This window comes from Salvelinus namaycush, chromosome 11 (assembly GCF_016432855.1).
Source record: "Salvelinus namaycush isolate Seneca chromosome 11, SaNama_1.0, whole genome shotgun sequence".
Classification (NCBI taxonomy): Eukaryota; Metazoa; Chordata; class Actinopteri; order Salmoniformes; family Salmonidae; genus Salvelinus; species Salvelinus namaycush.
In genome coordinates, this window is record NC_052317.1 from 4,101,052 (window position 1) to 4,126,987 (window position 25,936).

General features: G+C 42.1%; 1 protein-coding gene across 1 annotated transcript in view; it reads left to right on the forward strand.

The window, feature by feature from the left end:
* efr3a (EFR3 homolog A (S. cerevisiae)) overlaps positions 1 to 25,936 on the forward strand; it is a 221,032-nt gene that overhangs the window by 81,004 nt on the left and 114,092 nt on the right. The window contains exons 5-6 of the mRNA XM_039003647.1: positions 13,888 to 14,009; positions 19,599 to 19,748. Coding sequence (XP_038859575.1) covers positions 13,888 to 14,009; positions 19,599 to 19,748 — 272 coding nt within the window. The remainder of the gene's footprint in view (positions 1 to 13,887; positions 14,010 to 19,598; positions 19,749 to 25,936) is intronic.

A 25,936-nucleotide genomic window follows, 5' to 3' on the forward strand; every position in this document is an offset into this window, starting at 1 on the left:
CATCACATATTTTTAATGTGGGGCTATGTCAATTGCAAATTTAGTCTGACAATGTATCTTATCTCACCACCGCTAATGACATAGGTGTCCTTGATGCATGTCGCGTCGGAGCATCTCAAAGTCAGGGGGCTTGGTCGACAGTGCGCACCTCATCTCTGCTGTCACTTCCAACCTGGATCGATATTTGGTTTTAATGTAGACGAGAGCACTGAATCTAGCTTCACACAGATATGAGTTGGTGAAGGGAACCTTGCGTTTTATGCTGCTTTCAAGGCAACTGGGAACTGTTAGCAGTTGATGTTATTCAAAGAGAAAAAATCATAGTTATTCTGGGAAGTAGATGTCAGATGTTCATTATTTCCTGTCCTTAATTGTTTCTCCTCTGAACAAAGAGACAGGATGTAGTTTATAACCCAACCCTAGCCTGTGGTTGACCAATTTAGAATTCCTTACAGTAAAATTGGGCCAACAAGTATCCCATTTCAAGCTCAATGTATAGACAATTTGGACCAATGAGAACTTCCCACATGTAGCTATGAGTCCCGGACTGAAATTCCTCCTGTGTCCCTGACCCATTCAGTTCCCCATTACAGAAAAACAACTATTTCCATTGATCATTAATTCCCTCTTGACCTTTAGTCCTCTGCGTTGTGTATTTATCTTCAAATATTCTTACACTCCCCCCTAGACCATTTTACTAAGAAACATACTTCAAATTTATTTTTAGAAAACATGAAAAAATAGACGTTATAAAAAACATTAGCAGTAAGCATAAAATCATTCACATTGAACACCTTGCATTTCTATAAAACACAAAGGGCATATTTTACTTGCTATTGCAATAAGAAATATATTTCACACAAAGTTATAGAAAATAGGTATTAACAGGTGTGATGATGATGCCCCTGACGATTCCTTCCACATCCTGTATTAGGAGGAAACTTACAAAAAAAAATTGGCTGCAAGACAATAATATGTGACTCCCCACCTGGATTCGGTCTTATGTAGCAACATTTGAATTTCAGTTTTTTACATTGGATAAAAAGTAGAGACTACATGATGGTACTTTACATTGGATAAAAGTAGAGACTACATGATGGTACAGTTGAAGTTGGAAGTTTCCATACACTTATGTTGGAGTCATTAAAACTTGTTTTTCAACAACTCCACAAATTTCTTGTTAACAAACTATAGTTTTGGCAAGTCGGTTAGGACATCTACTTTGTGCATGACACAAGTCATTTTTCCAACAATTGTTTACAGACATATTATTTCACTTGTAATTCACTGTATCACCAGTGGGTCAGAAGTTTACATACACTAAGTTGACTGTGCCTTTAAACAGCTTGGAAAATTCCAGAAAATAATGTCATGGCTTTAGAAGCTTCTGATAGGCTAATCGACATCATTTGAGTCAATTGGAGGTGTACCTGTGGATGTATTTCAAGGCCTACCTTCAAACTCAGTGCCTCCTTTGCTTGACATCATGGGAAAATCTAAAGAAATCAGCCAAGACCTCAGAAAAAAAATTGTAGACCTCCACAAATCTGGTTCATCCTTGGGAGCAATTTCCAAATGCCTGAAGGTACCACGTTCATCTGTACAAACAATAGTACCCAAGTATAAACACCATGGGACCACGCAGCCGTCATACCGCTCAGGAAGGAGACGTGTTCTGTCTCCTAGAGATGAACGTACTTTGATGCGAAAAGTGCATATCAATCCCAGAACAACAGCGAAGGACCTTGTGAAGATGCTGGAGGAAACGGGTACAAAAGTATCTATATCCACAGTAAAACGAGTCCTATATCGACATAACCTGAACGGCCGCTCAGCAAGGAAGAAGCCACTGCTCCAAAACCACCATAAAGCCACACTACGGTTGGCAACTGCACATGGGGACAAAGATCGTACTTTTTGAAAAATTGTCCTCTGGTCTGATGAAACAAAAATAGAACTGTTTGTCCACAATGACCATCATTATGTTTGGAGGAAAAAGGGGGAGACTTACAAGCCAAAGAACACCATCCCAACTGTGAAGAACGGGGGTGGCAGCATCATGTTGTGGGGGTGCTTTTCTGCAGGAGGGACTGGTGCACTTCACAAAATAGATGTCATTATGAGGAAGGAAAATGATGTGGATTATTGAAGCAGCATCTCAAGACATCAGTCAGGAAGTTAAAGCTTGGTCACAAATGGATCTTACAAATGGACAATGACTCCAAGCATACTTCCAAATTTGTGGCAAAATGGCTTAAGGACCACAAAGTCAAAGTATTGGAGTGGCCATCACAAAGCCCAGACCTCAATACTATAGAAAAGTTGTGGGCAGAACTGAAAAAGGGTGTGCGAGCAAGGAGGCCTACAAACCTGACTCTGTTACACCAGCTCTGTCAGGAGGAATGGGCCAAAATTCACCCAACTTATTGTGGGAAACTTTTTTTGGTCCTCAAATAATCGGTATCGACGTTAAAAAAATCATAATCGGTTGACCTCTAGTGTTTGTGTGTGAGAGAGAACAGGTGCACAGATTGAGAAAGTAACAGTCAATTGGTGATGAACGAGCTGTCTTACCGTGGAAGGCTTGGCTGGCTGTGTGTTGTAAATTGGGTCATAAATGTTTGGCTGGATAGAACTGAATAATTATTTGAATTATCATCCTCTGTTTTCTTCTTTAGTTTGTGCTTCAAAATAAAAAGCTGTGATTTAGAATGTGTCTCCTTGAGAATAGACTAAGTTCACTTCTGTCTTTTTGAAAGGAGACAATTTAGGACATGAAACACCAGTGTAGAGGTTTTTTTTCTCAGTATCAAGCCATCACCATATTGTCCTCCCAGGAGTCCTCAGAATTGAACAATTACAGCTTTTTCCTACCTTTTTTTTAAACGAGGGCTGAAATGAGGGAATGTATCACAGAAAGAGGGAAGAAGATAAGACTTGAGAGGAAAGCGTGAAGAAGCTATACAGCTCGAAGCAGAAATCCTTTTTCTGCAAGGTCACTCTGTTCCCAAGCAAGGACATCTCAAAACGGGAGATGCGCTTATCGTCCACAAACTGACACAATATACTGTTTTTGAGTCTCACATCACATTTATTTCTGTTTTACACGGATGCACTGTGTACAGTTTTACAAACAATTGTTTGCTCAAATTCCCCCACGCTAGATAGAGACAATGTGTTTTTGTCCAATTTTACATTTTATTATATCATTTTTGGTCAGGGTTGCAATAAATGTGTATTTGCTAATCAGCGTGGACCGAAGGTTGTGGCTATGTTTTACTCTTAAGCATTCTAAAGATGACTGAGGAAGTTGCTGTGTTTTTCCTATTGGCACTGCCGCCCGCCTGTTCATTTGAGCCTGGAAATGGAGCCGGTTGTTGAGATGTGAAAGCCAATGAATTACTTATGTGTGGTATAGAGGCTGACTGCGGAGAGGGAGGAAAGAGGGTGTGGGTGGTAGGCTAGAGACTGCCTTTATGTGAGAGCCATGTTAATGGAATTTTCCCTTATGGCACAGGCTAAAACACCGAACTGGTCTCTTTTTAATGTGGTTTTGTACTTCTCATGGTTTCCCCCCATTTTAGCCAGTTAGAAAATGAGCTAAGCATCCATGTTTGTTTCGTTCGCTCGGACTTGGTTTTGTGACCAAATTATATAACCTATCACCAGATTGAAATGAAAATCCTGGGAGGAGTAGGCATATCCTGAACAGAACATTTGACAGACTATAACATCAAACTGCTTATGTTTCATTCATATTTACACATTTTAATAAATATAGGCCTATTCCTCTTACAGAATTACAGAATGTGAAAGTTGTATATGTATGTAGGTGTTTGTATTGTATGGTAGAATACATACATGTGTGATGTATCCGAATGTTTGGTGTATGTTCGGTATATTTGTATTAAGTTATTTAACGGCGTAGCACATGAAACTGTTAACGAAGGCAATGTGAAAGCTCACTACAATTGATCAAAAAGTGACAGTTGAAAAGGATCTATAACCTCCCGGTTCGTTTCGATAGAAGAGCCACAGTCGACTTGGTATACAGACGGATACATGTAGTCATTGAGTCAGTCACACAAGCGAGCTTGTACATGCTATATTCATAACCACAGGGCAGTCATCCGCACCGCGTGTCTTATGGATGCAACAGAGTTATGATGGAGTGACCCGGCGTACCTGTGTTTGCCCTCGTTCACGCTTTCCTCCCATCTTTGGCTGATTAGGCTGCTACTGATAGCCCTACTTCTGTTTTCAGTGTCTTTCACTTCCTGGCCCAAGTTTCCAAACTGAGGAATGGAGACATCAAATTTTATTGGTCACATACACATGGTTAGCAGATGTTAATGTGAGTGTAGTGAAATGCTTGTGCTTCTATATGCATATATTAGCATCTGGGACAGAGTAGGAGGCAGTTCACTATGGGCACGCGATTCATCCAAAGTGAAAATGCTGCCCCCTATCCCAAACAGTATAAGTGACTAGTGATACATTTATAACATCACATTTTTTATTATTAAAGTGGCTATAGATTTGAGTCAGTATGTTGGCGATGGCTGTTTAAAATTCTGATGGCCTTGAGATAGAAGCTGTTTTTCAGTCTCTCGGTCCCTGCTTTGATGCACCTGTACTGACCTCGCCTTCTGGATGATAGCGGGGTGAACAGGCAGTGGCTCGGGTGGTTGTTGTCCTTGATGATCCTTTTGGCCTTCCTGTGACATCGGGTGCTGTAGGTGTCCTGGAGGGCAGGTAGTTTGCCCCCGGGGATGCGTTGTGCAGACCTCACTACCCTCTGGAGAGCCTTGTGGTTGTGGATGGAGCAGTTGTCATACCAGGCGGTGATACAGCCTGACAGGATGCTCTCGATTGTGCATCTGTAAAAGTTTGTGAGTTGGAGGCGTGCATGGCCACGCAGTCATGGGTGAACAGGGGTTACAGGAGAGAGCTGAGAATGCACCCTTGTGGGTCCCCAGTGTTGAGGATCAGCGGGGTGGAGATGTTGTTTCCTACCCTCAACAACTGGGGACGGCCCGTCAAAGTCCAGGACCCAGTTGCACAGGGCGGGGTTGAGACCCAGGGTCTCGAGCTTAATGACGAGTTTGGAGGGTACTATGGTTTTAAATGCTGAGCTGTAGTCGATGAAGAGCATTCTTACATGGGTATTCCTCTTGTCCAGATGGGTTAGGGCAGTGTGCAGTGTGATTGCGTCGTCTGTGGACCTATTGGGGCGGTAAGCAAATTGGAGTGGGTCTAGGGTGTCAGGTAGGGTGGAGGTGATATGATCCTTGACTAGTCTCTCAAAGCACTTCATGATGACGGAAGTGAGTTCTTCGGGGCGATAGTCGTTTAGCTCAGCCTTAGCTTTCTTGGGAACAGGAACAATGGTGGCCCTCTTGAAGCATGTGGGAACAGCAGACTGGGATAGGGATTGATTATGTCCGTAAACACACCAGCCAGCTGGTCTGCACATGCTCTGAGAACACGGCTAGGGATGCCGTCTGGGCCGGCAGCCTTGCGAGGGTTAACACGTTTAAATGTTTTACTCACGTTGGCCGCGGTGAAGGAGAGCCCGCAGGTTTTGGTAGCGGGCCATGTTAGTGGCACTGTATTGTCCTCAAAGCTAGCAAAGAAGTTGTTTAATTTGTCTGGTAGCAAGACGTCGGTGTCTGCGACGGGGCTGGTTTTCTTTTTTATAGTCTGTGATTGACTGTAGACTCTGCCACATACGTCCCGTGTCTGAGCCGTTGAATTGCAAATCTACTTTGTCTCTATACTGATGCTTAGATTGTTTGAATGCCTTGCGGAGGGAATAGCTACACTGTTTGTATTCGGTCATGTTTGCGGTCGCCTTGCTATTATTAAATGCAGTGGTTCACGCTTTCAGTTTTGCACGAATGCTGCAATCAATCCACGGATTCTGGTGGGGGAAGGTTTTAATAGTCACAGTGGGTACATCACCACCAATGCACCTGCTAATAACTCACTCACCGAATCAGCGTATACATCAATGTTGTTGTCTGAGGCTATCCGGAACATATCCCAGTCCACGTGATCGAAGCAATCTTGAACCGTGGAATCCGATTGGTCGGTCTAGCGTTGAACCGACCTGAGCACGGGCGTTTCCTGTAAATTTCTGTCTATAGGCTAGGAGCAACAAAATTGAGTTATGGTCAGATTTTCTGAAAGGAGGGCGAGGGAGAGCTTTGTATGCGTCGCGGAAGTTAGAGTAGCAATGATCCAGATTGCTGCCAGCCCAGGTTGCTCGTTCGATATTGTGATAAAATTTAGGGAGCCTTGTTTTCAGATTAGCTTTGTTAAAATCCCTAGCTACAATAAATGCAGCCTCAGTATATATGGTTTCCAGTTTACATAGAGTCCAATGAAGTCCTTTCAGGGCCGTTGAGGTGCCTGCTTGGGGGGGGATATACAAGGCTGTGATTATAATCAAAGATAATTATCTTGGTAGATAATGCGGTCGGCATTTGATTGTAAAGAATTCTAGGTCAGGTGAACAAAAGGACTTGAGTTCATGTTGTTATGATCACAACATGACTCGTTAATCATAAGGCAAACACCCTTGCCCTTCTTACCAGAGAGATGTTTGTTTCTGTCGGCGTGATGCGTGAAGAAACCGGGTGGCTGTACCGTCTGTTAAAATATCCCGATTGAGTCATGTTTCTGTGAATCAGAGAATGTTACAATCTCTGATGTCTCTCTGGAAGGCAACCTTTGCTCGAATTTCATCTACCTTGTTGTCAAGAGACTGGACATTGGCGAGTAGTATACTCGGGATCGGTGAGAGATGTGCCCGTCTACGGAGCCTGACCAGGAGACCGCTCCGTCCACCCCTTCTGCGGCGCCGTTGTTTTGGGTCGCCTACTGGGATCCGATCCATTGTCCTGGGTGGTGGTCCAAACAGAGGATCCGCTTCAGGAAAGTTGTATTCCTGGTCGTAATGTTGGTAAGTTGACTTTGCTTTTCTATTGAATAGTTCTTCCCGGCTGTGTGTAATAAGACTTAAGATTTCCTGGGGTAACAATGTAAGAAATAGTACATAAAAAAAAATACTGCATAGTTTCCTTCGAACGCGAAGCGAGGCGACCATCTCATGAGGAATGGAGACTTGGTTTCCAAACTGAGGAATGGAGACTTGGTTTCCAAACTGAGGATGGGTCCTGTTTTTTTTATTTGAAGTGCATCTTACAAAGGCTTCATAAATCCTTCACATAGGCTTCATAAGCACTACATAGATGCTTCACAAATCATCTATAACCGTGTATCATGCTCTAGAGAGATTCATGTGGCATAACTTTGTGTATTTGGTCACATTCATTAATCCTTTATAGAGCATGAGAGCAGTTCTTTTTGCTGAGGTGTTTTCATGCATGCATTTTCATGCTCCATAAAGTTTCCCTTGCCCCCCCAAAAAAGCACAAAATAACCGAAATATTTTAAATTAGTTTGAGAAGTTCACAAAGCAATACCGCTCCATTGCTCTCTGTGTGTACGGCTGTGATTTGCAGTGTGATCTCTTTAGTCCTTGTTTGCTTATGTAGTCCCACATGGTTGTTCCACTTCCAGGGCTAGCCATTGAAGGACCGTGCTCTTGTTTTCTGACCGAGCATGGTCAACAGAGTCCCACTTCATAAGAGGAACAGGAGAGTCTTTGTTCTAGGGAGAGGGCCGAGAAAGCCACATTAGAAAGCAATGAAGTGGATGCCTCTGACTTAATACTGGAAAATCAACTTGCATCCCTTATGTCCTTATCCTAGCTTATATATATGACGCACTAGATGACCGCCATTTTGAGTGGAAAGTGGACACTGCCTAGCCAGGCTACAGTCAGGCTCAGACCCTATTGCTTTCCCCACAGATCAAGGAAATTGGATACAAGGAAGGAAACTGATTTGAGTTTTGGGGCCTGGCCAAAGGTTGAGATTCTCCAACCTTCTCCTAAAGTGTGCACTTGCACACATCATGTCATGTGTCCCTCATGTCGCCCTCATGTGGGTGCTAGCAAGCAGGATAGGTAGTGCTAGGTATCAACAGCCAATCCAGTAGGGCTGGAAGCTATAGTTAGCTTCAACTGTTCAATATCACTGAACACTTGCATAAAGTTCAGCTTTCCCCAACTTTGATCCCATCCTGTTCACGCTTCCTCGCCCATGCTCGCATTGCTTTCCTCCATTGAAAATTAATGGCTTTCGAGGTTTCATTGACCCCTGTCTTCTTCTATGGAAACCCACTGTTAGATTTATCATGAATAATTGTGACAGGAAGAGTGAGAGCTGTGACCTTAGTTCACCACTCCACTGTCCACCGCCTACTTCAGAAATCACACCTACACTTCTACTAGTCTGAAAAGCTACTTCTTTCTTTACACCTGGCAAAGTCTCATATCGAATTTAATTTTATTTACTTTTCTGTTCATGTAGAAAAAGCTTGTATTTAAAAAAAAATGTTTAGATCATCATTTGAATGGAAAATCCTTGATTGCAGAGGTCATAGCAGTGTTTCCTCTAGTTTATTTCCCTGGCCGGGCACAAAGACGATATGCACGGTGTGACTGCATGAAGACTACCTGGGGAAAAAAGATACAATCTCAGGTTGCAGCTACAGATTAAAATCACTTTATTCGTCAATTGTAAAAAATGTCCAACCGAACTTTCACTTCGCTTTTATCCCAACCCCTCCGAAAGAGACACATACATAAACAGGTTGGAGCAGGGCTGCCTCACTGGAGGTTGTGGAGGTTAAGTGCTTTGCTAAAGGGCACAACGGTAGGCAATGGCATTTAAAGATTTCATACCAGCAACCCTCCTGTTACCAGATCACATCCCGACAGATGACTTCTGTCAGACCTGGGATTCAAAAGGTTAAAGGCTCTACCCCCTGGTTTAATCACTGTCTCCGTCTGAAAAAACGAATATAGTGAAGATGAGTTGAACTCCACTCTCCTTTAAAACAGAAAAAAATTAAGAAAAACGGCAACCTGGAACGTGTCCAGTGAAATCACAGCAGCGAAAGCTGTTGACCGCTGACTCGATGCCTCTCAACTGTGACTGCCTGGTTTTCTAAATAAGATAAGATCACTTTATTGGTCCAACCAAAGTATGACTTCCACTTTTAACCCAACCCCTCCGAAAGAAACACATACATATATAAAGGTTTTGGAGAGATGCTACACTGGGAGCTGTTGTTGTGGGGACGTTAAGTGCCTTGCTCAAGGGCACAACTGCAGGAAATGGCATCTAGGATTTGATACCAACTTTCTGACTGATTTTTCCCGTCTGACCCGGGATTCGAACTGGCAACTCTCTGGTTGCTGACTCGCCTCTCTAACCGTGTCACGACTTCCGCCGAAGTTTGTCCCTCTCCTTGTTCGGGCGGCGTTCGGCGGTCGACGTCACCGACCTTCTAGCCATCACCGATCCACTTTTCATTTTCCATTGGTTTTGTCTTGTCTTCCATCACACCTGGTTCCAATTCCATCAATTACATGTTGTGCATTCAACCCTCTGTTTCCCCCCATGTCCTTGTCCAGTATTGTTTGTTGTAGTGCTTGTGCACGGTATGCTGGTATTACCGGGTTTTGTTTGACCCATTTATTGTATTATTCTGTTTACGGTGGTTTATGGTTATTAAACACAACCGTTGTAAATCAGTTTCCGCTCTCCTGCGCCTGACTTCTCTGCCGCCAGTAGCATCGCATTACAAACCGCTAAGCCTCCCTGGATAAATGTATTATCTACACTAGTTATGTAACATCTTACTGGGTGTATGTGTAAATCAAGGCTGTTTAAAACGGGGAGTTATTTTTAATGGTTATGTTTTCTTCAAATGTTTTTTCTTCTTCATTAGAATTTTGCCAAACAGACTCTGGGAAGCCAAATAAATTGATCTGTGCCATTTTGTATATGCTACCGTCCGGCTCAAATCGGCCTTATGTTGCAAATATATATATTTATATATATATTTTTACATTTAGATAAAAGTAGAGACTACAAAATGGTATATCGTACCCTGCATTTGACGAACAATGGGAAAGTAATTCTGCTTTGAAAGTTGACAAACTTGTTAACTAACTTGAGAAAATGGCCTTTGAATTATTTGGTACCTACTGGAAAGCTCTCCTTTGTCTACACCCAATCAGCATTGCTCACACCCTCTTAAGCCAGCCCCACCCATCTCTTTAAGGATTCACATGTGAGGTCATGTGCTAAACAGAGAGTAGTGTAGTAGAGATTAAGAGTAAAAGTGGTAAAAGTAGTAGCCTACAATAAGGAAAAATTCCAGGTAAACAAAGTGTCCAGATAAAAATATTTGATAAATATTAGATGATGCTTACCCAGACACACTTGTCTAAATTGATGGGTCATGTGAAAGAAATGCTCTAACCCCCAACCACATCTTGCTAAGTGGATGGGTCTCTACAGAAGGTGTAAACGGTACAGCCAAATGGACACTTGCCCATTAGCAATATCAGAAATAGATAGTGTCACTATAAATAAAATAATATACAGTACATACAAGAATATCAATAACAATATCAGTGATAGATGAGGTAGTTATATGCTTACAATCAGGGGTAAAGTGGCTGAGCAGCAGGATAAAATGATTTTATTGTAGCAGCAACTTATGGCGTGTGTGTTAGGAGAGTCATTTGAATAGAGGTACTGTAGATAGTGCTGATGACTGGTCCGTCCGAACCCCGCATGACCAAGGGAATCTATATTCGGAGAGCCTGTTTCTGTCCTGCCCTTGACTTTGGCGCATGTGATGTCCTGATCTTCTCAAAAACATAAGTTTGTCTAGCTGTGTCCAGTCCAGGTGGTGCTTGTACAAGAAAACCATCTATGGGAGGAAGGACATCAGCATTGTGCAGCAGCTGAAACCTGGTCCTGACTGAGTCCGAACGCTCCTTGGCAACAACAACACCAGGCTCCAGAGCATCGAAGCTGTGAAACAGGAAATAACAAAAAAAAGTGAAGACATTACAACCTGGCACAACATCAATATACCTCCCAAGTTTAGTTAAGAATAATAACCTCATACAATGCAATACAAATTATATTCACCTGAAGTGCTGGTACTGCTTGAACTGTGGCAGCGGCCTGAAGTACGGAGTCAGGTGTTGTTGCCCGCCATAGCTTTCCACCAGCACCGTACCATCCTCCAGTCCAACCAGCTGTGGGATGTTGATGCCTGTCACAGTGCTGTCCTTCACAACACCAGCAATCTCAGACAAAGCGTTCACTCTGGTCTTTCTGAAGCGCTGCTCGATGAGGCCAAAGCAGCAGTGGGCGGCAAACTTGGTATGGCCTGTGATCAGGAAGTGAAGGCCCTGACTGTGGTGGAGCTTGTGCATGGTCCGCCAGGCACAATACCAGAGAACAAATGTGTTCTTGTTTTGGCCACTGCAGTTATCACAATTCAGGTCCACTCGTGTTTCCCCAACTCCGTAGTTGAAGAAACGGTGCATGTACTTGATGACTGCGCTGCTGCCTTTGCTGGATGACGTGCCTTCATCAATCAAGTAGTTGACTTGTTGTGGTATTCCTTCACAGCAGACACCAAACAAGCCACACTTGAGAAGAGTTAAAAAGTAGATGGGACCTGGCTGCATAGGGTCAGAAGGATAGTGCACCTGCAAACAACAAAAGAACATTAAGATAAGTTAATGAAAAGAAAATGTAACATGAAACGTAATATCATTTTTTAATGCATCATTATCAGGTAAATTTCACTTACCTACAAATGTGCAGGGCAGCAGCACTGCATACAGAAATATCATCTTGTAAACTGGAAGTTAAAATGATAACACACCGCCCGACTACACGTACCTCTGGAAAATACAGAAATAATGTGAGCTCAATAAAAGTAGTGCCAATCATGTTGGAGGTCAATTAAATAATCAAAACGTGTTGTTTGTGCTTTACATACCTAAGTGTAGTCATTGATTCCTTGTAAAGACGCCACACTGCTGCTTTTGTCACATGGGATGGCAGCAGCTTTCCACCAAAGTGTTTGTGTCCTGGGTGGCGTCCTGGTAACACTATTGCATTATCCTCTGCGTAGTTATTGATGAAGTTCACCACAGTCCTCATGCTTCAGGTGTAACCTGTGCTTGCTTGGGCCAGCTCTCTTTTTGATGGGAGGCATTAGACCATTCTCCTTGTATGACTGGTGGAGGAGAGTCAGGCGTGTTCTACTGATGCTGAAAGACAAATTCCAGATACAAACATTTTGGCATTATTATACAATAGCTGTGTCTGGCTGTAATCACAGCCAGACACACCTGGCTAACTTGATGGATCATGTAATCATCTGGCAAAGTGGAGTCTTTTGTTTAGACATGTTAGCTAATCAATGAATCATAATCATAGAGTACTAGCAATACAAACCTAATGTTAGCTAGCTAACATTAGGCTATAACTAGCAATGCGAAATGGAATTCTGAGAACATTACTACACACTGATCAAAAACGTAATGTTAGCTAGCGAGCCAGCCATCTGTCAGCTAGCTAGCTAACAGTAAGCTTTAACTTGCAATGAAAACATCTTTCTGACAAAATTAGAAATGTATAATATCTGAAAATATGGCGCTGTACAACGTGACGGAAATATGGCGCTGTACAACGTGACAGATGGGAGTATGCTAAAGTACTTTGCTATTTAGCGAAAGAATCCCCGTGTCATTTGGACACGCGGGAGACCGGGGTTCAATTCCCCGACGAAGAGGAAGGAGTAGGCTGTCCTTGTAAATAAGAATTTATTCTTAACTGCCTTGTCTAGTTAAGTGTGCCTCGAATTCGAAATAAATCTGACAGTGTCACCAGCAAAGCACCCCCACACCATCACTCCTCCTCCATGCTTCTCGGTGGGAACCAGACATGCAGAGATCATCTGTTCACCTACTCTGCTTATCACAAAGACACGGCGGTTGGAACCAAAATTGTCAAATTTGTACTCAGACCAAGGACAGATTTCCACCAGTCTAATGTCCATTGCTCGTGTTTCTTGGCCCAAGCAAGTCTCCTTTTCTTATTGGTGTCCTTTAGTAGTGGTTTCTTAGCAGCAATTCAACCATGAAGGCCTGATTCACACAGTCTCCTCTGAAGAGTAGATGTTGAGATGTGGATGTTACTTGAACTCTGTGAAGCATTTATTTGGGCTGCAATTTCTGAGGCTGGTTACTCTAATGAACATATCCTAAGCAGCAGATGGAACTCTGGGTCTTCCTTTCCTGTGGCGGTCCTCATGACAGCCAGTTTCAACATAGCACTTGATGGTTTTTGCGACTGCACTTGAAGAAACTTTCAAAGTTCTTGAAATTTTCCGGACTGAACTTCATGTCTAAAAGTAATGATGGACTGTCATTTCTCTTTGCATATTTGAGCTGTTCTTGTAATAATATGGACTTGTTATTTTACCAAATAGGGCTATCTTCTGTATACCCCCCTACCTTGTCACAACACAACACAAACGCATTAAGAATGAAAGAAATTCCACAAATTAACTTTTAACAAGGCACATCTGTTAATTGAAATGCATTCCAGGTGACTTCCTCATAAAGCTGGTTTACAGAATGCCAAGAGTGTGCAAAGCTGTCAAGGAAAGTGGTGGCTACTTTGAAGAATCTCAAATATGAAATATAATTTGATTTGTTTAACACTTTGTTTGGTTACTACATGATTCCATGTGTTATTTCATAGTTTTGATGTCTTCTCTATTATTTTGCAATGTAGAAAATAGTAAAAATAAAGAAAAACCCTTGAATGCGTAGGTGTGTCAACTTTTGACTGGTACTGTATCTTCCAATAAGTTAATTGGGTCATTAGAATTGCCATTTACACTAGTCTCTCCCTCTGCCTCCGACAGTTTGTCAAGTTTGCCAACATCGAGGAGGACACACCGTCCTACCACCGGCGCTACGACTTCTTTGTCTCCCAGTTCAGCGCCATGTGCCACTCAACCCACGAAGACCCTGAGACCAGAACCAGGTGAGGAAATAACAGGCCTGAAAATAAACCTTGAACAAATAAATTATTAAAGGGATTTTCCACTTGAATAAAATTTTGCTCACTGGGGGGAAATTGCCATTTTCTCCTTGTCCATAGACAAGTAAGGAAGCAAATATGTAAAGTTGTAATTTTGGTTAACCAGTGTATCGCTTTAAAGCCACACACAGATATTCATGCCATAAAAGAATGGCCCACCAACAAAAAAAATGTAAAAGGAGAATGGAAGTCTAAGTAGTAGGATAGTTATTTACATACAGTAGCCAGGCTTACTGATTGTTATAATAATCCTATTCATCTCCAAATCACCTATGCTAAATCCATAGCTCGCTGCTTTCATGAGATGATGGAAAGAAAGCAACAGAAAACAACCAAAGAATACCCATAACAATGGAAAGAAAGGCAGCGCAACGTTTATTAGATAACACACTGAACAGACCAAACACTAGCAAACCAGCAAACCAACATGCATCGCTTTATACGCAGGCGCTTCAGGCGCTCTGTTCCACCAGAGATGCCTGCTCTTCCTTAATCTAATAAAGACACCAGGAATATATTCAGATGACTATGATTCACTCTCTGCAGAGAGACCTCATCCCACCACCAATAGTGCTGTAATTATTTATAAAAAAAAAAAAATGTGTTGCCTAACCTTACCACCTGGGGGCGGCCCATCAAGAAGTCCAGGATCCAGTTGCAGAGGGAGGTGTTTAGTCCCAGGGTCCTTAGCTTACTGGTGAGCTTTGAGGGCACTATGGTGTTGGATGCTGAGCTGTAGTCAATGAATAGCATTCTCACATAGGTGTTCCTTTTGTCCAGGTGGGAAAGGGCAGTGTGGAGTGCAATAGAGATTGCATCATCTGTGGATCTGTTGGGGCGGTATGCAAATTGGAGTGGGTCTAGGGTTTCTGGGATGATGGTGTTGATGTGAGCCATGACCAGCCTTTCAAAGCACTTCATGGCTACAGACATGAGTGTTACGGGTCGGCAGATTACCTTGGCATTCTACAGTGGTCTGCTTAAAACATGTTGGTATTACAGACTCGGATAGGGAGAGGTTGAAAATGTCAGTGAAGACACTTGCTAGTTGGTCAGCGCATAATCGCTGTACACGACCTGGTAATCCGTCTGGCCCTGCGGCCTTGTGAATGTCGACCTGTCTAAAGGGCTTACTCACATCGCCTGTGGAGAGGGTGATCACAGTCTTCCGGCACAGCTGATGCTCTCATGCATGCATCAGTGTTACTTGCATCGAAGCGAGCATAGAAGTAGTTTAACTCGTCCGTTAGACTCGTGTCACTGGGCAGCTCTCGGCTGTGCTTCCCTTTGTAGTAGAGGTCGACCGATTTAACCGGAATGGCCGATTTAATTAGGGCCGATTTCATGTTTTCATAACAACCGGTAATCGGCATTTTTGGACACCGATTGTGGCAGATTTATTTTAATTTTATTTTTTTTATTTTTTTTTACCTTTATTTAACTAGGCAAGTCAGTTAAGAACACATTCTTACTTTCAATGACGGCCTTGGAACGGTGGGTTAACTGCCTTGTTCAGGGGAAGAACGACAGATTTTTACCTTGTCAGCTCGGGGATTCGATCTTGCAATCTTCCGGTTACTAGTCCAACGCTCTAACCGCCTGCCTTACTTTGCACTCCACGAGGAGCCTGCGTGGCAGGCTGACTACCTGTTACGCAAGTGCAGCAAGAAGCTAGCATTAAACTTATCTTATAAAAAACAATCAACCTTAACATAATCACTAGTTAACTACACATGGTTGATGATATTACTAGTTTATCTAGCGTGTCCTGTGTTGCATATAATCGATGCGATGCCTGTTCATTTCTCATCGAATCACAGCCTACTTCTCCAAACGGGTGATGATTTATCAAGCACATTTGTGAAAAAAGCACTGTCGTTGCACCAATGTCTACCTAACCATAAACATCAATGCCTTTCTTTAAAATCAATACACAAGTATATATTTTTAAACCTGCATATTTAGTTAATATTGCCTGCTAACATGACTTTCTTTTAACTAGGGAAATTGTGTCACTTCTCTAGCATTCCGTGCATGCAGTCAGGGTATATGCAGCAGTTTAGGCCGCCTGGCTCATTGCGAACTGTGTGAAGACCATTTATTCCTAACAAAGACCGTAATTCATTTGCCAGAATTGTACATAATTATGACATAGCATTGAAGGTTGTGCAATATTTAGACTTAGGGATGCCACCCGTTAGATAAAATACGGAACGGTTCCATATTTCACTGAAAGAATAAAAGTTTTGTTTTCGAAATGATAGTTTCCGTATTTGACCATATGAATGACCTAAGGCTCGTATTTCTGTGTGTTATGTTATAATTAAGTCTATGATTTGATATTTGATAGAGCAGTCTGACTGAGCGGTGGTAGGCAACAGCAGGCTCGTAAGCATTCAATCAAACAGCACTTTCGTGCGTTTGCCAGCAGCTCTTCGTTGTGCTTCAAGCATTGAGCTGTTTATGACTTCAAGCCTATCAACTCCCGAGATTAGGCTGGTGTAACCAATGTGAAATGGCTAGCTATATAGCGGGTTGCACGCTAATAGCGTTTCAATCAGTGACGGCACTCACTCTGAGAGCTTGAAGTAGTTGTTCCCCTTGCAATGGATAACAATGCTTCGAAGGTGGCTGTTTTCGATGTGTTCCTGGTTCGAGCCCAGGTAGGGGCGAGGAGAGTGACGGAAGCTATACTGTTACACTGGCAATACTAAAGTGCCTATAAGAACATCCAATAGTCAAAGGTATATGAAATACAAATGGTATAGAGAGAAATAGTCCTATGATTCCTATAATAACTACAATCTAAAACTTCTTACCTGGGAATATTGAAGACTCATGTTAAATGGAACCACCAGCTTTCATATGTTCTCATGTTCTGAGCAACGAACTTAAACGTTAGCTTTTTTACATGGGCCGGTGTAGTACGACTCGATGTTAGTCCTGTATTGACACTTTGCCTGTTTGATGGTTCATCGGAGGGCATAGCGGGATTTCTTATAAGCTTCCGTGTCCCGCTCATTGAAAGCGGCAGTTCTAGCCTTTAGCTCAGTGCGGATGTTGCCTGTAGTCCATGGCTTCTGGTTGGGGTAGGTACGTACGGTCACTGTGGGGACGACGTTATCGATGCACTTATTGATGAAGCCAATGACTGATGTGGTGTACTCCTCAATGCCATTTAGATTTCTTGTTAAGGTCAATTCAATTTTTGGCTAAGGTTATTCAATATGTATTGCATTTGTGGATATTTTCACTGTTCTCAGGGCAGGTCTGCCGGTTTTGACTAGCAGAAGTGACTTTTCGCAGCAGGTTAGGAGAACTTAAGCAATTAGCATGTCAGGTTAGGAGAAGGACATTAATGTTAGGAAAATGCAAAAATTTACCCATAACTCGGATATATCTAGCTACAATCAAGTCTGCCATTAGAACAGTCTTGGTTTGTTATTTTTTGAACGTTTAAAAAAGTTTTTTTAAATTTTTTTAAACAATACAAAACTTACACAATCAATGACAGCATACACACACAAACATCGACATCACACCTGCCCAGATCCACCTGCTCACACCCTTATCCCCAGCGCCCACATCACTCTCCGCCAGATGGCTTCAAACTGCACCATTTTGTTTCTCTGTCACCTACGCACTTTCAACATTTAGATATGTGGCAAAATTTGAAATGTTTTTTTTTTTTACATTGGATAAAAGTGAAGACTCAGAGCTAGAAAATGGTATATCATACACTACAGTTGAGGAACATTGGGAAAGTAATTCAGCTTTGAAAGTTGATAAACTTGGGACCTCACTTTTGAGAAAATGGCCCTTGAGTGTTTGGGAAACCTACTGGAGAGCTCTTTGTCTACACTCATTCAGCATTGTTCACACCCTCTTAAGCCTTAGCCCCACCAATTTCTTTAAGGATTCACATGTGATGTCATGTACTAAACAACCAAAGATTTCAAGACTGAAGACTGGCTTATACCACATCTATCGATAGTTGTCGCAGTTACATCATGAACATTCTATTGTTGTCCGATATCAAACTTGTCGTTTTCGTTATGAAACAGAAAACTAGAGGCTGCCTGTTTGTCCAAAATAGCATAACTAATGTATTTTAACACCAATTAACCCACCTGTTTAAAAATGTATTTATTATATGTCAATCTAGCAACTTTCTAAACAATGTTTTGGTACATTTCTAGCTTCTTAGCTAGCTAATGTTACGTTAGCTGGCTAGTCAGTTCAAATAATGACCATATCATATAGCTGACAACTTCTTCACTTTAGCTAATTTGTCTTCATTATTACAGGAAAATAAACTCGCAACAAGATCATTATTTACTAGTTAATGGCGAGTCAATTACAGAAAATATCTTGCGGTTATGAGTTAGAATGCCCTGCTTTTCTTTCAAATATAGTTTTTTTTTTACTTGGACTATGTCTTGTTGGCATAACGTTATATCCAAATTTGACTTTGATCCAGGTCATGTTCTTCACATTACCGTCTGGTAAACACATAGTATATAAAATAAAATCTATGTTTATTTGTCACATGCACAGGTTACAAAAGGTGTAGTGAAATTGATACCTATATAGTGGAGTATTTTGTTTAGACATGTAGCTAGCTTGCTAAACAATGAACCATAATCCCGACTCATACTACCCTGTATGAATCTGCAGGTAGCTAACCAACCCGGTTCAATGTTAGCTAGCTATCTAACATTAGGCTATAACTAGCAATGAAAATGACTTTCATTCAAATTAGAAACATATTATATCTGAAAATGTAGCTAGCTAGACTATCTTACCCATATGGATGGACTCTTCTCCCTCTGTCACGGATACCATGGTTGCCCTTAGTTTGAAGATGTAATCTGGAGACCGGTTTGTTATACAACAGCCTTCTGTGTGTTCTCTTTTCAACTCCCTCTATATATTTGCAATCAAACGGCAGAATTTTCTCAATTTCCTTAGCTATCAAACTCTGCTTCCACCGAGCATTCCACTGATTTCAAATCTCGGTCCTCCAGAAAGTGGAGAACCACACTTTTTGCAGTTCTACTACGTGATAACTTCAAACAAAGATGTGTTAGAAAGGATAACCTACACATACTGACCAGCTCTTGTTATAGATAGAAGCGTGCTACATGGCAGACCAATCCGAACTCATCTCTCAACATGTCCAGCCCATCTATTTCAGTCAATCATGGCTAGCGGAAGGTTCCTGTCTTTTCCGTGGCTAAATCAAGTAGGCTCATAATTTAACAGTTACTTGTATTTACAGATGGCATACAAGTTTGTTATGAATTTTCATATGTTCCAGAAGGCATTTCTGCCAAAAAACAAATGTTGAAAAAAAATGCCTCTCCTGTGAAGTAGTGACTTGCGACATACGCATAGTTTCCTGAAACATGTCACAAATGTGGAAAAGGGGAAGGTGTCTGAATACTTTCCCAATAAACTGTGACCTTTGAAATGTTTAAGTCCTTCAAATATAGTATTTAAAATGTGTGTGTGTGTGTGTATCCTGTGTAGGATCCGTGTGGCCGGTATCAAAGGGCTGCAGGGCGTGGTGAGGAAGACGGTGAACGATGAGCTTCAGGCCATCATCTGGGAGCCCCAGCACATGGACAAACTCATCCCCTCCATGCTGTTCAACATGCAGGATGCCGAGGACCTAGACAGGTACATAAAAAATATATATATACCCACATGGCAGTCATCGACATTGAAATACATATTTATGGACTAACATCAATTAGTCCTGGGAGGTGGTCCTGATTGTCACAACTTGTCTACTTAAAGTAGTCGTCTGCAGTTCAAATCACAACAAACAGGCCCCAGATATGGCAAACAGCTGAGGGATGGGGCTGGAAAAATGCAACCACTCTCAAATTCATAGACAGACCTATGGATGCAAGAACTGACTGTCCATGAGATCAAAATGATAGTTTTAAGCATTTTTTCTTAATCCATTTATGTATTTATTTTTACTTTTTATTTTACCTTTTTAATTTAGTTTATTTAGTGAATATTTTTCTTAACTTTATTTATTGAACTGCATTGTTGGTTAAGGGCTTGCAAGTAAGCATTTCACGGTAAGGTTGTATTTACCTGTTGTATTTTGCGCATGTGACAAATAAAATGTGATTTGTTTAGTGTTTATTTACAAACACATTGTTTACGAACAAAGCTGTAAAACATCCTTATATTTGGGGTTCTGATGAGGTTAGACAGTTGAACTAAGTTCCAGAGGCATTTTACGTTCTATTCTTCAGTAATCAAATGCTATATAACATAAATACAAAAGTCCAAACATGGATGTTGCAATCGCAGATTGCCTCTTTAATATAATTATATAATATTCCATTTAGCAGATGCTTTTATCTAAATAGACTTGCAGTACAGTGAGAGCATACATTTCTATTATGTGTATATAATCCCTTTGGGAATTTTAACTAATCAACTATATATTGCCCCTTGAGGCAAGGGTTGGATCCCTCTCTGTCATTTCCTCTTGTCTATTGCCCCTTCTTATTCAAAAATAATGTTAAACGAAAGAAAAAGATGGATAAGTTCAAATATTTTAGCTGGGCTTGATTTAGCTTTTCCGGCAACTTATGGAATCGGTTGAATAGTCCTAAAAATGCAAACCCTGCCCATCTGGCACTCAATGTGCACAATCAAACACTCAGGGACAACACATCATATTTGAAACCAGGTCTTAAGGTGAACCTGTTTATCTATAAGAATATAAGGCTTAGATCAAGGGCCCTACGTTCCAGTCTAAAGAGGATGGGAAAACACTGGCCATTGCTAACTTTTCAGGAATTTTCTCTCCTTTTTTCACTATATAGACACTAGTTAAATTCCCACAGGGATCACATGCACATATTAAAAGCGTATGCACACACTGTACTGTACGTCACGTTGGATAAGAGCTTCTGTTCAGTGACATTTTTATGTTATAGTTAAAAGACTGTTTGAATTCACATATTTCTTCTCAATAGACATCAGCTAGCTCTCAGAAAATGCACCCCCCCCCCCTTATTTCCTCATCAAGCTACACACAATACACCATAATAACAAAGCGAAAACAGGTTTTTAGAAGTATTTGCAAATGTATTAAAAATAAAAAAACAGAAACCTTATTTACTTGACTATTCAGACCCTTTTGCAATGAGACTCAAAATTGAGCTCAGGTGCATCCTGTTTCCGTTGATCATCCTTGATGTTTCTGTTTGAGTCCAGCTGTGGTAAATTCAATTGATTGGACTTTATTTGGAAAGACACACACCTGTCGATATTTGGGTCCCAGTGTTGACAGTGCATGTCAGAGGAAAAACTAAGCCATAAGGAATTGTCCGTAGAGCTCCGAGACAGGATTATTTCAAGGCACAGATCTTGGGACGGGTACCAAAAAATGTCTGCAGCATTGAAGGTCACCAAGAACAAGGTGGCCTCCATCATTCTTAAATGGAAGATGTTTGGAACCACAAACTCTTCCTACTGCGCAATTGGGGGAGAAGGGCCTTAGTCAGGGATGTGACCAAGAACCCAATGGTCACTCTGACAGAGTTCTAGAGTTCCTCTTTGGAGATGGAAAAACTTTCCAGAAAGACAACCATCTCTGTAGCACTCCACCAATCAAGCCACTCCTCAGTTAAAGGCACATGACAGTCCACTTGGAGTTTGAGAAAAGGCACCTAAAGGACTCAAACCATAAGAAACAAGATTCTCTGGTCTGATGAAACCAAGATTGAACTCTTTGGCCTGAATGCCATGTGTCACGTCTGGAGGAAACCTGGCACCATCCCTATGGTGAAGCATGTTGGTTTTGGCAGCATCATGCTGTGGGGATGTTTTTCAGAGGCAGGGACTGGGAGACTAGTCACGATCGAGGGAAAGATGAAAGGAGCAAAGTGCAGAGATCCTTGATGAAAACCTGCTCCAGAGCGCTCATTCTTGGGCAAAGGTTCACCTCCTAACAGGACTACGACCCTAAGCACACAGCCATGGCTTCAGGACAAGTCTCTGAATGTTTTTGACTGGCCCAGCCAGAGCCCAGACTTGAACCCGATCAAACATTTCTGGAGAGACTATTTTAGAATAAGGCTGTAACCTAACAAAATGTGGAAAAAGTCAAGTGGTCTGAATACTTTCTGAATGCACTGTATAAACACATAGCGTCCCAATTTTAGCATGGGTAATATTGTGTTCTACAAATTCCCCAGACGCCTAGCACAGTCTCAGATTCCGTCCCAAATGGCAACCTATTCCATATATTGTGCAATGCTTTTGACCAGGCCCCTATGGGGGCTTTCCTATGGGCCATGGGCAAAAGTAGTACACTATATAGGGAATAGTTTGCCCTTTGGGACGCAGGCCATCTCCTGAGATTTTCCATTAGCCCGAGGAGGATGAGTGACGATGGGGAATTGACATAGTTCTTCTGGAGAAGGGAGAAGAAGCTTGATTATATTCCATACAGAGAAACCGTTAGGAGAGGGACCAGAACCGGAGGTAGCCGTTGAGCCAGGCTCTTGCCCACGCCCGAGATTTACCCCACTGGAGATTAAGATTTAGACACCTTGACGAGACAGGACAGGTTTGTGGAGATAAAGCTTTACCCTCCTCTCTACTCTCCTATCCCCCGGTGCAAAATACAGACATCTCTCTCTTGCTCCCTTTATCTCTCTCCTCTGTCTCTAGTCTCTCCTTCTCCCCTCTCTTTTCTAGCCTCCTCTCTCTCTCTGTTCTCCTTCCCTCCAGGTGGTTTCCATGTGAACAAAGCTATTTTTGGTGGCAGACTTTTTTTTCTGTCTTTATACATGGAGCTCTCTTCGAACAGCAGACGAGCACTGCCGCATGCTGAGGAATTCCAGTTTGATACACCTACCACAACAGTGTCTGTCTCTTAACATTTGTTTTCGCCACATGTTTACCGCCTTATCAAGGTAATGACACTTGGGGCTAGGTGGGGAGGGGTAAACGACAAATTCTACAGCACCTTTTTTAGCTCGTCGCCTGTCAATCACATGGTATTCACAAAGTACATGGCTTTTCTGTGACTACAGTATAACCAAGGAAATTGGTTGCGTCCCTTTCTCTTGAAGTTGTTGCATTGCGCAATGTGGTCAAGATAAAAGTGAGCAGTCATGATACACCCATCTTTGTACAGGTTATTCATGCTAGCATACTTTTTGAATCATGTAGTTTACCCGCAGAGAAGATCAGAAGTAAAGGGGTTCATTCAAATGCTATTTTTTATGTACCACAATGGGATTCGCAGTAGGCGGATCACTACTAGGAAGAACCAATCACACAAGGTCTGTCAGAAACAGACAGGTTGACTGGTGAATGAGGTGAGCCCCTCCCGTTTTATAAGGCGCCACTCACCCACCCACTGGTTATTCTCGCTCTCTTCCTTGCGAAGTTTACTACGCTCCTGAAGCTTTCCTCAGCACGACTTGATCCCTGCTTAACTGTTCTTAAGCGCACCGCAAGGTTAAAGCTGCCGAACGTAGGACCTCTGCTCTCGTCTCTGTGTTGAAGTAAAATTCATTTTCTACTTTTTTGCATTTTCTACTCTTTCTACTATATTTGTGGCCAATTGCCTCGATTCGGTCTTATGTAGCAAAATTTGAAATTGCGTTTTTTACATTGGATAAAAGTAGAGACCTAGAAAATTGTATATCATACACTGCAGTTGAGGAACATTGGGAAAGTAATTCTGCTTGGAAAGCTGATAAACCTGTGACTGCACTTTTGAGAAAATGTCCCTTGAATGTTTTGGGACACCTACAGGAGAGCTCTTCTTTGTCTACACCCATTCAGCATCGTTCCCAACCTCTTAAGCCTTAGCCCCACCCATCTCTTTAAGGATTGACATGTGAGGCTATGTGCTAGACGGAGTGAGTAGTTTAGTAAACTACCAAAGATTTCAAGACTAAAAGTGGTAAAAGTAGTAGCCTACAATAAGGATAAACTCCAGGTAAAAATACACTTTATCTAGTCCTTGTCCTGTATCCTAATCTGACTTTGGTGCAGGTTATGATGTTCTTCATATTACCATCTCTGGTAAACACACACTAAATCAAATAAAATCTAAATGTATTTGTCACATTCACAGGATACAGAAGATGTAAATGGTACAGTGAAACGGTTACTTGCATAGTAGCTATATCAAAAACAGAATGTGTCCAGATAAAAATAATAAGATAAAAAGTATTGTATAATTATTAGATGACGCTTGCCCGACACACTTGTCTAAATTGATGAGTCATGTGAAGGAAATGTTATAACCACCCCCCAGCCACATCTAGCTAAGTGGATGGGGCACTATTGTCTAGACATGTTCAATAGATTGCCGTAACCACCCCCAGACACATCTGGCTAACTGGAAGGGTCATATAATCATCTGGCGAAGTGGAGTTTAGAGATGTACTTTAGCTATCTAGCTAAACAATGAACTGGTATAATCTCAACTCGTACTACTACAAATATTGTCTTAGCTGTAGTATGAATCTGCAGGTAGCTAAAGAGCTAACCAACAATGTTCAAAATTAGCTAGCTAATATTAAGCAGTAACTAGTAATGCAAATGAATTTCTGATTCGAATAATATTACTACACAGATCATACACATAATTTGAGCTAGCAAGCTAACATTCACTAGCTAACAGTACGCTTTAACTTGCAATGAAAACATATAATATCTGAAAATGTAGCTAGACTCTTACCTGTATACATGGATGAACGCTTCATGGCAGACTGGAACCAAAACTCAGTTTTGTTTGTAGCCACATCTTGTTTGGCCAAGTTGTCAAGTCACTCCGGTTCACGTGCATGTGCATGTGCAGAAAGTAGTCCATGACTTTTTCCAAATGATCTGTCGATAGTACCAAATTCAGGGCAACAACATTTTTGTAGTTTGGCTAACGTTAGTCCTTTCTACCGCGCTGTTTTTTGAAAGATATAATAACACATAGCTAGCTAGCTAACCACCGTCTTGCAATTGCTAGCTTAGCTCTCGTGTATAGTTCACCTCAGATTAAATGTAAACCCAGCTAACCTAAGCTAGGCAAAATGCTCAGACGGCCTACCTCAGCTAGCACACCAGCTCAGCTTGCATAGTTCACATAACGTTCAGTTGTTTTTGTGCTAACTTACTTGACCAGCCCGACCTACTAGGTTCTCTGGCCAATAGACTCAAAAACAGAATCAGCTACCGCGTCAAGGCTAGCCTTGCCACCTCCTGCCTCGCAGACCCGGGTACGTGGCAACCCGGTCTCCCCTCTACAAGCCAAGACTCTGCATTAGGGAGAGGGCAGTTTGCTAACGCCAGGCTGCAAACCCACAGTCCAAGACAAAGGCAGACAGTGGGGGAAACGGTCATGTGCAGCGGCCACTTCAAGGTCCCGCCCGGAGATTCCCTGGAAGGGTCCATCCCCAGCGGCAGAAAGGGGCAGCAACAGTTCATGCCGTGTCCCTCTCGGGTGCAGCACAGACTTCCCCCCCCCCATCAGAATGGGGAGAGTTATATCTGTGCTCCTAAAACCCTACCCCTCATGCAGCGGCTCATTCCAATGCGTCCGCTCACAGGGAAGATGGAAGGGGCTCACTAAAACCTCCATGCCACAACTCTCCCCTCTGCTCTTTTTGAAGTAGCCGTGGAAGACCGACAATTTGGATGCACCCCATTCTGGACATATGGGTCCTCAACAGCCATCTGAAAAGGTCCATGTGCTTATGGTCAACGTGCTGTCTCGCTCTTTTCGTCAAGGCGACTGGTTCACTTCAATCGACCTACAGGGCTCTTATTTTTACGTAATACCATCACACAGGAGGTTTCTTAGGTTTTTTTATTCAGGG